Raw genomic sequence first — 13,396 nt, 5'->3', positions numbered from 1 at the left:
TGACATATGCCAGAAAAAAATGTTTTATTACTTGAAACCTCACAGAGACCTCACAGAGAGTGCAGCCGAGGTCTGGCCGAAAAAAAAAAAAAACAGACAGAAAGAGAGAAGTGACAGTGGGCAAAAGAAAACAAAACAACTCTTTCATTTAAACCACTTGGACTCTGCAAACATTCCCACTTCCTCCATCACATCATAGTTTTAAAAAAACACAGACACCAAAAACAACAACCATCTCAGAGCACGACTCTACCACATTTATAGGACTGACTCTGTCTAAACCCCGCCCCCCTCCCGCCCATCATTCACTGATAGAATACTCACACAGTAACCCTTCTCCCCTTCTGAAACTACTCGCAACAGAACTCGTTTGAAGGAACTGACTTCATCTGGTTGGCAAAATCTATTCGCTTTAACACAAATCTGAGGGTTTTTCCAAAAGGTGGGTTGGCTCAGGACGTTCTCCCTTTTACCCGGTAATACTTCATGTTTAGCAGACATCTGGATCTGAATTTATTTGCACATCAAGTGTGATGATGGTCCGACGAACACCTTTTCAGTCTCATGGATTTAAAGCAGCAACACTTTTCTGAACGCAACGGCGCCATCAAGCGGCACAACCAAGTATTTCTCTGAAAACCAGACACAAACCATATAATAATAGCAATAATACTCTCCTCTAGCATCTGTTCGTGGGACCAGCCATTAACCTGATGGATCTAAAACACTTCTTTTTCAACAAAATTACAGTCTTAGTTGGCACTGGACTACACTAGCTTCCGTCTGAAACTGAAAGATGGTCAATACAATAAAGAAAACAAGGAGGGGAAAGTATCCCGCATTTTCATACTTATGATATTCCCTTACGAGCTCGTCAACAGTGCAATAGTGCAACGTTGGATAAATAAATTATAATGTAAACAAATGACCGAATTCACAAGCGTGGAGTCCGTTTGCTGTACGTGACTAAAAAGGATGTGTTTGAGGCATGACGTGGCAGAGGGAGGGAAGAGATCTTTCGGTTCCACCAATGAGGTCCCATATGAAGGCACTAATTATCTGTAACTGGTGAATTACGCTGCTGGACTGCGATTGTGATGCAGTTTGTCTTTTTGTACCAGGAGGAAGAAAAGCAATCCACAGATGAAGCTTCGGTCCGTCAATCGGGTCCTTAAAGACCGGGATTCATCCGATCCTGACATACTGAGAAGTGAGATCATTTTGTTGCATTGTTTCTGGGACGTTTTGGTTTTTGAACATTGCGTTACATTCTTCTCATATTAGATGGTGACATTCTTGAGTAAAAATTTTCTTCTGATATGGGGTAAAGCACCTGGGACAACGGATCTCACACTTGCCCTGCTTTGCATCACTCCCCCCGAGAGAGAGAAAAAAAACCTAACATCAAGGCTGAAATCCAAAGAGGAAAACAAATGGATGCGAGCGGTCTCTGAATGGACTGAGGGAAGATAACTCACCAACTTCTGTGAGGTTTCTAGACATATACAAGAGAAAAGAAACGGCAGTTTCCTACTCAACGTGTGATGTCCCTTAAAAGTCCTCTTTTTTTGTCTTTTGTTTTTTTACTACAACAGATACAGTCACACAATACAACATCCTTCGCACCAGGCAAGAAGCTGGAGTAATAGAAGACGAAAAAAACTAAACCAAAAAAAGCAATCTGAGCCACAGACATGCCAAAGATGAATCAGAATCTGGGCCTATTGAGAAAAAAAAACAACAACCAGAGAAGACTGTGTTTGCATGTATATGTGTGTCTGTGTATGTGAGAATGAGTGTAGGTCTGCTGTGGTGGGTGACAAGCATTCATTTTTTCAGGGGCTGGTAAACAGACGCATTGGGGTCCAGTCCTGATGGACCGGTGTCCATGAATTTGGAGGAGTAATGGGGCGTGACTGGGGTCATGCTGCCTGTATCTGCGGAATACACCACACTGGGCATGACGGCCATGACCTCTGCTATCTTCTGCTTCAGGTCTTTAATCTCCTGGTCTTTCTGCAGAATTTGACCTAAAAGAACACAAATCCAGACAGGAATAAATTATTAAGTAGTTTTCAAATTTAAATGCTGATCTCCTGGTGGGTAATCTGGACAAAAGTGTGTGATGGAAGACCTTGTGCAATCTCCAGCTGTCTCTTAGCATCTCCGAGGGCGGAGAAGAGGTCCAGCTTGATGCGGGTCTCAGCGCTGAGGCTGTTCTCCAGGTGCTGGGTTTTATCCTGCATCGCTGACAGCGCTGACATCAGAACCTCTGTGTCCTTCTCATTTTCCTTATATTTATGTAGCTCCTAGAAAGAGGAGGAGTAGTAGTGTATTTTTATACCACGTCTCCATTGACAGAAGATTTTGAAACATTAATAGCGAATATGGCATTTGAACATTTCCTCACTTGAACTTTGAGCTCCAGCTCTCTGATTTGTTCTTCTTTCACCTTGATGTCAAGCGTGAGTTTCTTATACTCCGTCTCCAGCTCAGAAATCCTCCTCCTCAGAGACTCTGTGCACTCACCTCTGATAGACACAAATAGACGCACATTAGTTCACATAAAAAAAAAGAAGAAGAAAAAGTGAAATATCCTGGAGTTTTATGGAAAGAAAACAGAAACAGATCTCATGAAAGGGAAGACATAACTAACGAAGGAAAAGAGAGAATCGTGTGAGAAACAGACAGAATGGATGAAGGCAAAGCTATAAAAAAAAAATCAGGCAGTAAAAAATAAAAAAAGAATGGAGAGGCAGAAAAAAATGTGTATGGCATACGTTATCTATTTTGGGTCAGTAAGATAACTTTTTTCTAAGCAATTACTTTTATTTAGAAAGGAAAAATCACATTAATGAAAAGCGACAAAGACATTTATAAAGTTATAAAGGATTTCTATTTCAAATAAATGCTGTTCTTCTGAACTTTATCATCAAAGACTGGAGTAATGTCGGCTAAAAATGTCAGCTTTGCATCACAGGAGTAAATGACATTTTAAAATATAAAACAAAAGAAAACAGTTATTTTAAATTGTAATAATATTTCACAATTTTACTTTACAGTTTAATTTTTTTTAATGCACCCTTGGTGAGCATAAGAGACAGACTTCTTTCAAAAACATTGAAAAATCTTACTGATCCCAAACTTTTGAAATGGAAAGGAAGAGAATGAAATGCACAATATATATAACAGAATGAATGTTAGGAAATGAAATGCAATGGAATGAGGCAAAGGTGTGTCATTAGCACCTGGTTGCTGCAGCGAGAGCGACTGCACGGGCCGCTGTGGCCTCCTCCAGCTTCTTGCGTTTCTTTTCCTCTGCTAACAGTTTCTCTGCTGCAGCACGAGCCTCCTGTTCTGCCTTCAGACGCTTCTCCAGCTGCCCCACTGTCTGCTTGTCCTTCTGCTTCGCCTGCACGGCGTTATGAAGTCTGAACACACAAAAGAAGAGTTTGCATTAACATCTGCTCTGTGCTCTCTTAAGGAGCAAACTGAAGATGGGATGTCTCACTTGTTTTGCAGTAGTTCGTTCTCCTGTCGCAGCTGTCCGAGCTCAGAGCGTATGCTGCGTTCAGAGCTGCCTAGAGAGCCCAGCTGACTGCGCAGATCCTGTTCGGTCTGTCTGCTAGCCTGCAGGTCTGCCTTCAGCTTCTTAACATCCTGCTCCAGCCTAAAAGTGAATTTAGAGAAAAGGACTGAGCTTCCTGAAACCTAAGAGGGTACCTAAATAGACAGCATTTCTGGGCATCCAAACTTGCTCAAAGCATGATATAAATCCCAATGATGCACAAAAATGCTAAGCAGGTAAGTAGATGATATAAAACTAACTGTTTTGAGGAAATTGGAGGTTTCTCCCAGATTTGAGGTGTTTTGTGGTCTGTTTTACTACTAAATTGTCTGCAACCAAGAATGTTTTTAGAACCACCATATTTTTATAATATAATTCAGTGTATAGGTAGCAAAGAAAAGGACTAAATTCCCTATGAAATAGTATGTGAGATATGGTATGCCATAAGAATAGTCTGTCCAAATACTACAGTAGTACCTAGATCACCTACTATTTCCAAGTTTTTGTAGTTTAGAACCATGCAGGTAAGTCTAGAATGCATTCAAAACACGCACATACACCCATACCTTTTTAATTCCGTCATAAAATGTATTACCTATTCTGGCAACGCTACGAAATTTCACATGCAGCGGATTACTGATTAAAATGTATGATCACTTTAGCAAAATTATACATGGAAAAAAAGGTTCATTTTGCATCATCAATTACAAACCAAACAGCTTTCTGTTGGTCAATGCAGCAAATTCATGTGACAACTTGAACCGGTTTCGAAATCTGTGTGGGGAAAGCTTTCACCCTTAACCGAAATTTCAAATTGCATGTATTCCTACTGAAATGACTCTCAAATACAAACATTTGCAGAAAACAGCAAAAGGACCACAATTTATCACAAATGTGATAAAAAGGAAAAAATCGAAGAATGTGAACTCGACTCTTTTTGCCCTCAGTTCAGTTTTGGGAAAACTGAAAAAAAGTCTTGTTTATTAATGCTTTCTATCAGATTAAAAAAAAACAAATAACAAAGCATTATTGTTTACTAGTGTGCAGTGTTCTCACACACCCTGCTGAACATTAGAGCTGCTGTTTTAATGTGAAGCCCTGATTTTGATACAGATGTTGTGTGCGAGTCTAACCTGACGAGTGCTTCGGGTTTACTCAGCTGATTGTTGGGAATGCAGTTTTCCACAGGGTCTCTGTTTTTCCCTCCTCCACACTTCTGTTTCCGGTCTCCCTTACTTGAGGAAGACGCGGACGACGAAGGCCCAGAGGAAGATGGCACACTGCCATTGGCTGTTCCGTGCCCCCGGGGCGAGGAGCTCCCTCCCCCTCCTCCTCCGTTGGCATTTTTGTAATTTTTGTTGGAGTTGGAGGAGGAGGAAGAGGAGGACGATGAAGAGTGTTCATCTTTCAGCAGGTTCTCAGTGCTGCCCAGCAGATCTGAGCTGCTCAGTCTCTTACTGTTCACGTGGTTCTCCATGTACTCCATCTCCTGAGCTTTACTGTCCACTGATGGTAAGATGCTGCTGGTGCTGCTGTGATGGTTCTGGTTGTGTTGCTTTTTGGACTCGTTCTTGCCTCGTTCTTTTTCTCTGTATTCCAGCTCTGGTAAGGTGTTGGATGATGGTTTTTTACCGCCCGCCGAGCCGTTCTGTGCCACAGCTGGAGAATCTACATCATGAACGCCTTTAGATGCTGCTGCTGCTGCTGCTTATAAATGAGAAAGAGAGAAAAATATTTACTCATGTCACATCTGCTATGAACAATTTTTGAAGTTTCTTTAAACAAAGTCTGTTCATATCAGTTTAAAACACTTTAAAATTTAACAAACACTTTAAAAATGCATTTGAAGAAGTCCATCTAGCTCTGGCATGTTCCATGTCATGTGATTTATGAAAGTGAGGAAAAGGCTTCAATGTAGGTTGTTTTTCGCTCCTTTTTAGAGCTTGACAGCCATGGCCAATATAGAGCTTTGCAGAAACTGTGCAACATGTCTCCAAACTACTGCCGTCAGGAGACACTGTGCAAAGTCCTTACCCTCCTCTGCTTCTCTCTCTTGTCTCTGTATGAGCTGTTGTTCTGGAGGTAACGCCTGCTGCAGCAGCTGCATGTAAAATTCGTTTTCTTTTTGCACCTCCTTCTGTTTCCGCAGACGCATCTTATAACTTACATAACTCTTAAAACCAAAGCCCAGCGTCACCACCGGGTACCCGATACTGTGAACACAGAAATTGGACATCATATGATTAGCATTGTTGGGGAAAAAAACATCCCAAAAAACCCTGAAGACACAAGTAAGAACCGTAACTCCATGCTTTGGTCTGAGTAACTTGTTCTACACATTTTAATGGGGAAAAACTTGGGCCATTGTTTTCTGCACCACTTCAAATGTCGTGGAATTATTACTGTGCACTGCTATATGACTGAATATAGAGGAAAGCAGACAGATAAAGCTGAAACTTGCTCACAATCAGTGCCAATGTTTGACTCATCAATGCAAGTAAGGACTAAGAGAATTGGCATACCAGTGTGCTGCAAACGGACGACACAAGTCCACGTGGAAGTGTTTCAAATCTTTAAATCTGATAGCTGCCTCAATATAAACAAAAAGTATCCATAGCGATACAGTGGGGAGGCAGACCCCTCGTTCTGTGGAGAGATGGAGTGTGTGAGAGGAGAATGGTCAATTCAACATGTCTTTAAAATACTTCAGTTGACAACAGTGAATGAGTGTAATAATCTCAACATTAACAGCCAGAATTACTCTAAACAAACCCACAACCATTCAAGCACACACTCTATGGGTGAATCTGAATCAAGGATCAGCTCTAAACAGTTCGAGGGAGTCATTTGAAGCAAATCCTTTTGTTGACGTCAAGATCCAGAGCTGCTCAGAAATAACCAAGCTTACAGCTGCAAGGTCACAGTGCGTGTGTGCGCATGTTATAAAGCCAGAATAAATCATGTTATGACAACAAAAGCTCACAACAGCATGGGAATGATCCTCTCAAGCTGGAGTCCACACATTTGTTAAATGTATTTTAATCCATCTTTATAAAGAGGATACAAGAAACCAGAGATGGAGTCAAAAGTGTGTCTACACCATACCAGACTGACACTCTGAATGACAGACATGTCAGTTTGAGGTTGTCTATAGAGGAAGTCAAAGGTGCAAGTCATGAAGGTTCACAAACCACTGACCAATCAGCTGTAAGCTTGAGGTTAGACTTCAGTAGCAGTACCACAAAACATACCAGATCAACGATGGCAGGGTGATCATGTAATACAATATGAACAGGTGTGCGGCTCTTACCTGTGTGCCAGACGTACTGTACCCACACATATGTGCTGGCTGCAAAGAACAGCCACTGCACTGGGATGAACAGCAGACATATAATATCTGATGTGAATGCCACACACACAAAAAACACTGAGAAAGCCTGCAACACAGAGAGAGAGATGCATCAGATCATCACATGTGCAACTAGCGTGAAATGTCATTTCACAGGCCTCAATAAAATGTCATTTCACCATCCTGCTGCGAGACATGCAAAACATCATATAAAACAACCATACAGCATTTTGTGTTTATGCCGTTTTCATTATTATTTAAGAGACATAAGAGGAACAATAACATACGTTTATAGTAGTGGATGCATGTAAAGTGCTGTCACAATACAATACACAAATCACAATACTGATGACTGAACTTCTGAAAATGTATAAATATCTTAATCTCAGAGAAGACTAAATAAGAGTATAAACTAGTTTATGTCCCTCAAAGGATTATTGATAATCTCAAATTCATAAACAGATGCATAAAGTCTTCAAACAGTATAACAAATAAGATATTTTTTTATGTTCTTCTAAGAAGTCTCTAATGCGCACCAAGGCTGCATTTATTTGACTAAAAACAGTTATATTACAAATTATTATTGCAATTTAAAAAAAACTATTTAAACTATGTTTTCTATTTGAACATATTTTAAAATGTCATTCACTCCTTTGATGGCAAAGCTAATTTCCAGCAGCCATTTCATAGAGCATTTACGATATATAATATATATATATATATATATATATATATATATATATATAAAAAATACATACAATGTATAAAGATAAAGATATATATGTGTGTGTGTGCTAAAAATTACATTTCTGCCAGTCAAAAAAAACAATCTTATAAGATTTATAAGCAGTATAAATCACCATGTATGGTAAACAGGAGCTCAGACATTTTGCTAAACATTTGATTTTGTATTGGACCAACATGAGCATGACCAATCGATGCCTTTAATTATTTAGTCCTTTTATCTAGATGAAGCGCTTGTCTCACGTACTCACCAGGCCCTGGTATCTGAAGGAGTCGTAAACACTGCGAATGAAGAGCCAGAAAGGCCAAAGGTACTCGAAGCGGAAGTCCAGGACAAAGTCTGCCAGCAGCACCAGCGCCCAGACCACCAGAAACTTCAGGTACAGGAACGTACTGAAACAAAAAAGAAGGGATATTATTACCAAACCATTCAATCATTCATTCAAGATCTCATCTCTTTGAATAAGACCCCACATGTGGTCTTGAGCCAAAGAACATTTAGCGACACGTACAAGCAATTCCATCGTGAGCTCCAGTAGTAAATCCAACCCAATGAAGCATGGGTAGGTGGGGGAGGATGTAATCACTGTTTGGCTTTCTCCAATTCAGCGTGTAGTGAATGAAGCAGATTATGTTTTATATAGAAATGAGAAGAAGCCAAGAGTAGGATGCCAAGATCTATCTCCAGATGTAGCAATGCAGATCCGTTGTACTAAATCAACCAGATATTCTTTATTTAGACTATAATTACGCCTCAGCGACATATTGAATAAATGTCAATGTGATTCATTGCGAATCTTGATTTATTAAATGTGTTTTTTGCCCATTAAATGGCCCCAAAGACTTTGTCACCAGACCAATTTTGTAATCATTCTTTGTTTCACAAAAATCGAAGCATTTAGATAGCTAAAAATAAATAATTTCAAAAACGATTAACATGCATTAAACACAGCTTAAAGTGTTTAAACATGCATAAATGTCATGCATAATCTTAACATTAATCTTAACAAAAAAGTGCTGGTGTTGGTGATTCATTTAAATGAGTGGGAATACTACAGCTTTTCTGTCTTTAAAAAGTATGATTAATTTAATAGCATAGCATCTACATATTTCTCCGCTGCTCATACAGGTGCTGAAGATGCTATTTAATAGTGTTGAGATGACAGAAATTATTGTGTCAACAGAAGTAAAAAAAAAAAAAAAAAAGTCACTGGACTGGTAGATCTGGGCTGATTACATATTTGCTCAATTCCACCTCACTGAGAAAAGCAATAACACACATCTGATGATAACACGTGTTACAGATGCATCTGCACGTCATCAAAGTTGACAGCCAATGCATCTGCATATGCAACACATATTACACATGAGAAAAAGTAGTTGCAAAGCTGCATAATAACATACATTTTGAGGTAACAACTTCTCATAGTCACACACCCTTTTGGGAGCTATAAATACTATTAAAGTGTGAGAATTAATTTGCACTAGTCTACGGATGCATGCGCGACCATTGCACATACTAGGCACTTCAGATCAAACCATCAGCTGTCTAACATCACTCTTCAATGTCAAAATGACTGATGGTCAATCAAATCAAAGTAGGCAGGATTTACTGTTCACAGAAGCAGAGCAGGAAGCATCAGTTTAACATTAAAGAGAGCAATGTAAGGTGAAGCTGCAAACCATTTATTAGTCAACTTTTAACGGTACGTTTTACGATAGAAATGTTAAAGGTGATGTATGTAGAATTGTGTTTGTAAAGGGTATTGGAGAGGGTTTTTTTTCACCTGCTCCTCAGACTTGATGCACATGTTTACCAGATTGACGACAACAACAGGAACGATGAACACTTGATGAATGAAATGAAATGCGCTGGGTGCCAAATGAAAATGAAATGGGTGCCGAAACACAATTGGGTAAACTGGCAGTGGGCAGGTTTAACAAACCAAAACAGAAATGGACATTCCAGCCAGGATTTAACATTTTCAAAGAAGAGTAACTGACTGTAATATTGTTTTTCAGATAAACTGTAGTAGAGTCAAAAACTTACATACATCACCTTTAAATGACCGACAGATTTATCCAATGATTCAAACTACTTTTTATTACTTTATTTTAAGAGAGAGACAGAGAGATGTCGAAATTGTCTGCGTATGTCTCTTAAACAATGAAGCGGAGTATAATTACTTAAAAAACTACGATTTTACCCCCTTTGTTGCTGAGAAATATAATGTAGCGATTCATTATGAATTAGTAAAAGTTGCATGGCAGCGCTGAAATGATGTTTATGAGCTTCAGAATGTTACTTTTTGCACAGCACGATCTCAGATCTCTGTGTGTGACTGTGGTGTGTATGTGTGTGTGCACGTATCAATTAAAGCAGCACATTAAAATTGAGCGGTGATTAAACTGAATGGTTTTAATGCACTGGCCTTCTCACACTGTATATCTGTTATTCAAGAAACTTTTGAACAGTTTAAAAAACAATTTATGAAAAAACCTTCAGAAACAATGTGAAAATGAGCACTTCTGCAGTGTGAATTTGGTATAGTACACTTCACTGACATCTTGCTTTAAACATTTGAAATTAAATGGGGGTGAAATGCTATTTCATGCATACTGAGTTTTTTACACTGTTAAAGAGTTGGATTCCCATGCTAAACATGGACAAAGTTTCAAAAATTAAGTTGTACGTTTGATGGAGTATTTCTGTTCCAAAGATACTCCTTCCGGTTTGTCACAAGTTTCGGAAAGTTTTTTTCGAGTATGGGTCTGTGTGACGTTAGATGGAGAGGAATTTCCTTATATGGGTCCTGAGGCACGTCTGCCGGAAGAGCGCGCGCTCCCGTATAGCACAGCACTGAGAGCACAGACATTCACTGATCAGAGCGAGAGAGCGAAATGTCACAAAAGAAGTGTGTTTTTGGTTGCCAGGGCAAGACAACCCTGCACAGATTACCAAAAGAGAAACAGCATTAAGGGACCAGTGGATGGAGTTTATTTTTACAGAGCATCAACCGAGTTGTGCAAGTGTTTGTGTTTTGTTCCCTGCATTACGAAGATGCTTGTTCACAAGGCCCAGTTTGACGCCGGATTTGCGTATCGTTTATTTCTTAAGGATAATGCAGTCCCAACGAAAAAGGGTCACGATCGCGTGTTGGAACCGCAGGCGGTGAGTAAAACTGCTTAAAATACCTGTGCCTCCTTATTAGTGCGTCCGCCTCCCCTGCCGGAGACCCGGGTTCGAGCCCCGTTCGGAGAGAGTCGTTGCTGCTGCTGCTCTCGTTCAGTTTCAGCCTCGGGATCTGATTCTGGATAATAAATAAACGGCTGAATCTGACTGTTAGCCATGGTTTGTTTTAGATGATGTTTTTTTTCCCTCACAGTAATGTCACAGCTTCCAAATGCTCTCAACGCAAAAGCTTACTCACGCTCGTGATTCTTTAGCTCCGCCCACACGTCACGCCTCCAGCCGGTCGTGTTTTTCCGGGAAAAATCGGTACACACTATCTTTCTCTTATGAATATAATAAAACTAAAGACTTTTTGGAGTTATGAAGGATGCAGTATTATTCTATAGGTATTCAACATTAACAGGATATTGAGTGAAAACGAGCATTTCACCCCCCCCTTATATGACCACCAGCAAATATACTATATACCAAACACTGAACAGACCCAAACACTGGCACTGGGTCAGCAATATGACCGGCACCCCATACATAGAGATTAAAGTTATTATATGAGAGGTTATACCAACTGCTAAGTGCTAAGATATGAAATATGCAATACTGCTGCATAAAACCACTTCACAACATCACTTTTGATTGACAGGTCAGATGCTCCATGACAAAGCTTACGAAAACAAAAACACTCAGACTAACAAACTTAGGCTCTCAATGAAAGACTGAACTGCAAAAAATTATCCCTCACATGAAATGTGTGCAACTAAGTTAGCCTTAATTAAATTAATTACCCTTACAAAAGGATAATTTTCTTTCTTGTGTGGAACACAAAAGGAAATGTCAGTCACTCAGAACGACATTCATCATTCAGGCATTTGCTTTATAATTTTATGTAAAATTAAAGTAAAGTGAATGGTGAGTGAAGTTAGAAACATCTTTTGTGTTTCACAGACAAAAAGTCAGATTTGGATAATATTTCAAACAATAACATTAATTTAAACATTATTCCTGGCAATAAAAAATACTAACTTACCATAGATATACTGTTAGTTTTTTCCACATATATATATTTTAAATACAAAATGTGTAGTAGTTCGTGAGTTCCCAAGGAAAACGTAAACAAATTCGTAACTGCCTCCGGTCTCCCAAACTTCTGAGGAAAGACTGAGCCAACTTCAGTTATTTGGCTTCTCGGGCATTTAAAAACCTTCCAGCAGTCTCTTAGAAACCTTTCTTTGAATAAACTCCCCTAATTTACATATGAGATTTGCTAATTAAATTAAGGTTATTCTCCTTGCGGTCTTGTGAGAGGATATCAAAATCGATCAACTGTCTCGATGACTGATTCTGATGACTGACAGTTAGTGACTCTAACCGTCGGGTCTCGAGCCCACGGCGGTGGGCTTCGCGGGTTTCTTTCTTTTAAAGCGTATCGCTGTAATGAGGCCTACGGCAGCTTATTCATTTCTGCGGAGACGACTGTCTACCTCCAGCCAAGCTCTGTTGACGACAGCTCAGCTCGGTTAGGCGATTTACAGTCTCTCTGTGATATCTTATATCATAATAAAAACGAAATCTGGGTCTATCCTGAATGATAACGGTTCGCTCCGGAGGTCTGGATTGTACCTGCTGTAGATCCCCTCGGTGATTCGGTTCCGTTTTAAGGGCCGTCGGAGCTTGCTGCAGTCCGCATTGCGCCGCTTCATCCTCGCCCCCTTAAATCGGGCTTTTTAATACGTACAGCAGTATGGTCCAGGGTTCTCTCTTATTCGGACGGGAAACATTGGCGCTCCAGCAAAGGAATATACCGCCGTGGTTGTTGTTTTTTTCTCCTGGAAACAAAGAAATAAATAAAAAGACTGAGTGGAAGACCCTCCTCCTTCTCTCGGCGCAGACGCACAGATACGGGCCCAGACAGGTTTGACTGACAGGCCGCTGAGCAAATAGGAATCGCATCTGTGGGCTGTCAATTTGAATGGCAAGACAAACAGCCAATAAGCAGCGGCCTCTTTTGTTGCGGTACCAAAGAAAGGGAAATGGTGCTGCTGACAGGTTTTCCTCACCCCACCAATCGCTGTCTTTGTGGACAAATCAGGTAGTGCTCCCTGACCAATAGGATTGATTCAGGCGGGACTCTTCGTACGATTTTTGCGTATGATTTATGAGAGATGCGTATTTCACTGTCTATGGTATAGACATAGCAATACCTAGATGCGGCCGCTCGACTGCACGTCAACGTCGCCGCCATATTGGAGCGGGCAACTCTCAATCTCTCATAACTCTCACATCAGGAAACGTACCTGACTCATCGACAGATTGGACACCTACAAAGCGTCACACGATAATAAAAACAGATCTCGGGGTGTTATCTTTCATAGGTAAGACTCAGCGGTTGTTTCTCGATGTTTTTTGGTCATTTTTAACATTATATATTTTAGTTTAATTTATATAATAAACTAAATGGTGTTATGAGCAAAATATACAGAGTGAGCCCTTTGACTGTCTAGATTAATGATGGAGCTAAATCTTCTCTTTCATTTCACTACCGTTA

The 13,396-nt window shown here is 40.0% G+C and overlaps 1 protein-coding gene across 2 annotated transcripts; it reads right to left on the bottom strand.

The window, feature by feature from the left end:
* Positions 1–13,107, bottom strand: LOC113092944 (macoilin-2). 2 transcript variants are annotated; one of them, XM_026258741.1, is made up of 11 exons: positions 12,472–13,107; positions 7,913–8,054; positions 6,879–7,005; positions 6,091–6,214; positions 5,603–5,781; positions 4,702–5,275; positions 3,512–3,670; positions 3,249–3,431; positions 2,411–2,531; positions 2,135–2,309; positions 1–2,030 (listed from the first exon to the last, which is right to left on the bottom strand). In XM_026258741.1, the coding sequence occupies exons 1-11, from the start codon at positions 12,549–12,551 to the stop codon at positions 1,828–1,830; spliced, it is 2,067 nt and encodes a 688-aa protein (XP_026114526.1). In that variant the 5' UTR covers positions 12,552–13,107; the 3' UTR covers positions 1–1,827. The 2 variants fall into 2 exon arrangements, with proteins under 2 accessions (XP_026114526.1, XP_026114527.1); XM_026258742.1 differs by having other exon boundaries at positions 1,828–2,030; positions 4,702–5,272.
* Between the last annotated feature and the right edge of the window lie 289 nt (positions 13,108–13,396).

The sequence above is a fragment of the Carassius auratus genome, unplaced genomic scaffold (genome assembly GCF_003368295.1).
Source record: "Carassius auratus strain Wakin unplaced genomic scaffold, ASM336829v1 scaf_tig00214790, whole genome shotgun sequence".
Taxonomy (NCBI): Eukaryota; Metazoa; Chordata; class Actinopteri; order Cypriniformes; family Cyprinidae; genus Carassius; species Carassius auratus.
Note: the sequence above shows the minus strand (reverse complement) of the source record. Positions and strands in the feature narration are given on the sequence as shown.

What these genes read in the sequence shown, in the direction of transcription:
- LOC113092944 (XM_026258741.1), bottom strand. Translation starts at nt 12,551, where the DNA reads ATGAAGCGGCGCAATGCGGACTGCAGCAAGCTCCGACGGCCCTTAAAA. An exon ending in AACGAACTACTGCAAAACAA is followed by an intron (nt 3,432 to 3,511) that starts GTGAGACATCCC and finishes TTGTGTGTTCAG; the next exon opens with ACTTCATAACGCCGTGCAGG. An exon ending in GCTCTCGCTGCAGCAACCAG is followed by an intron (nt 2,532 to 3,248) that starts GTGCTAATGACA and finishes TGTGTCTATCAG; the next exon opens with AGGTGAGTGCACAGAGTCTC.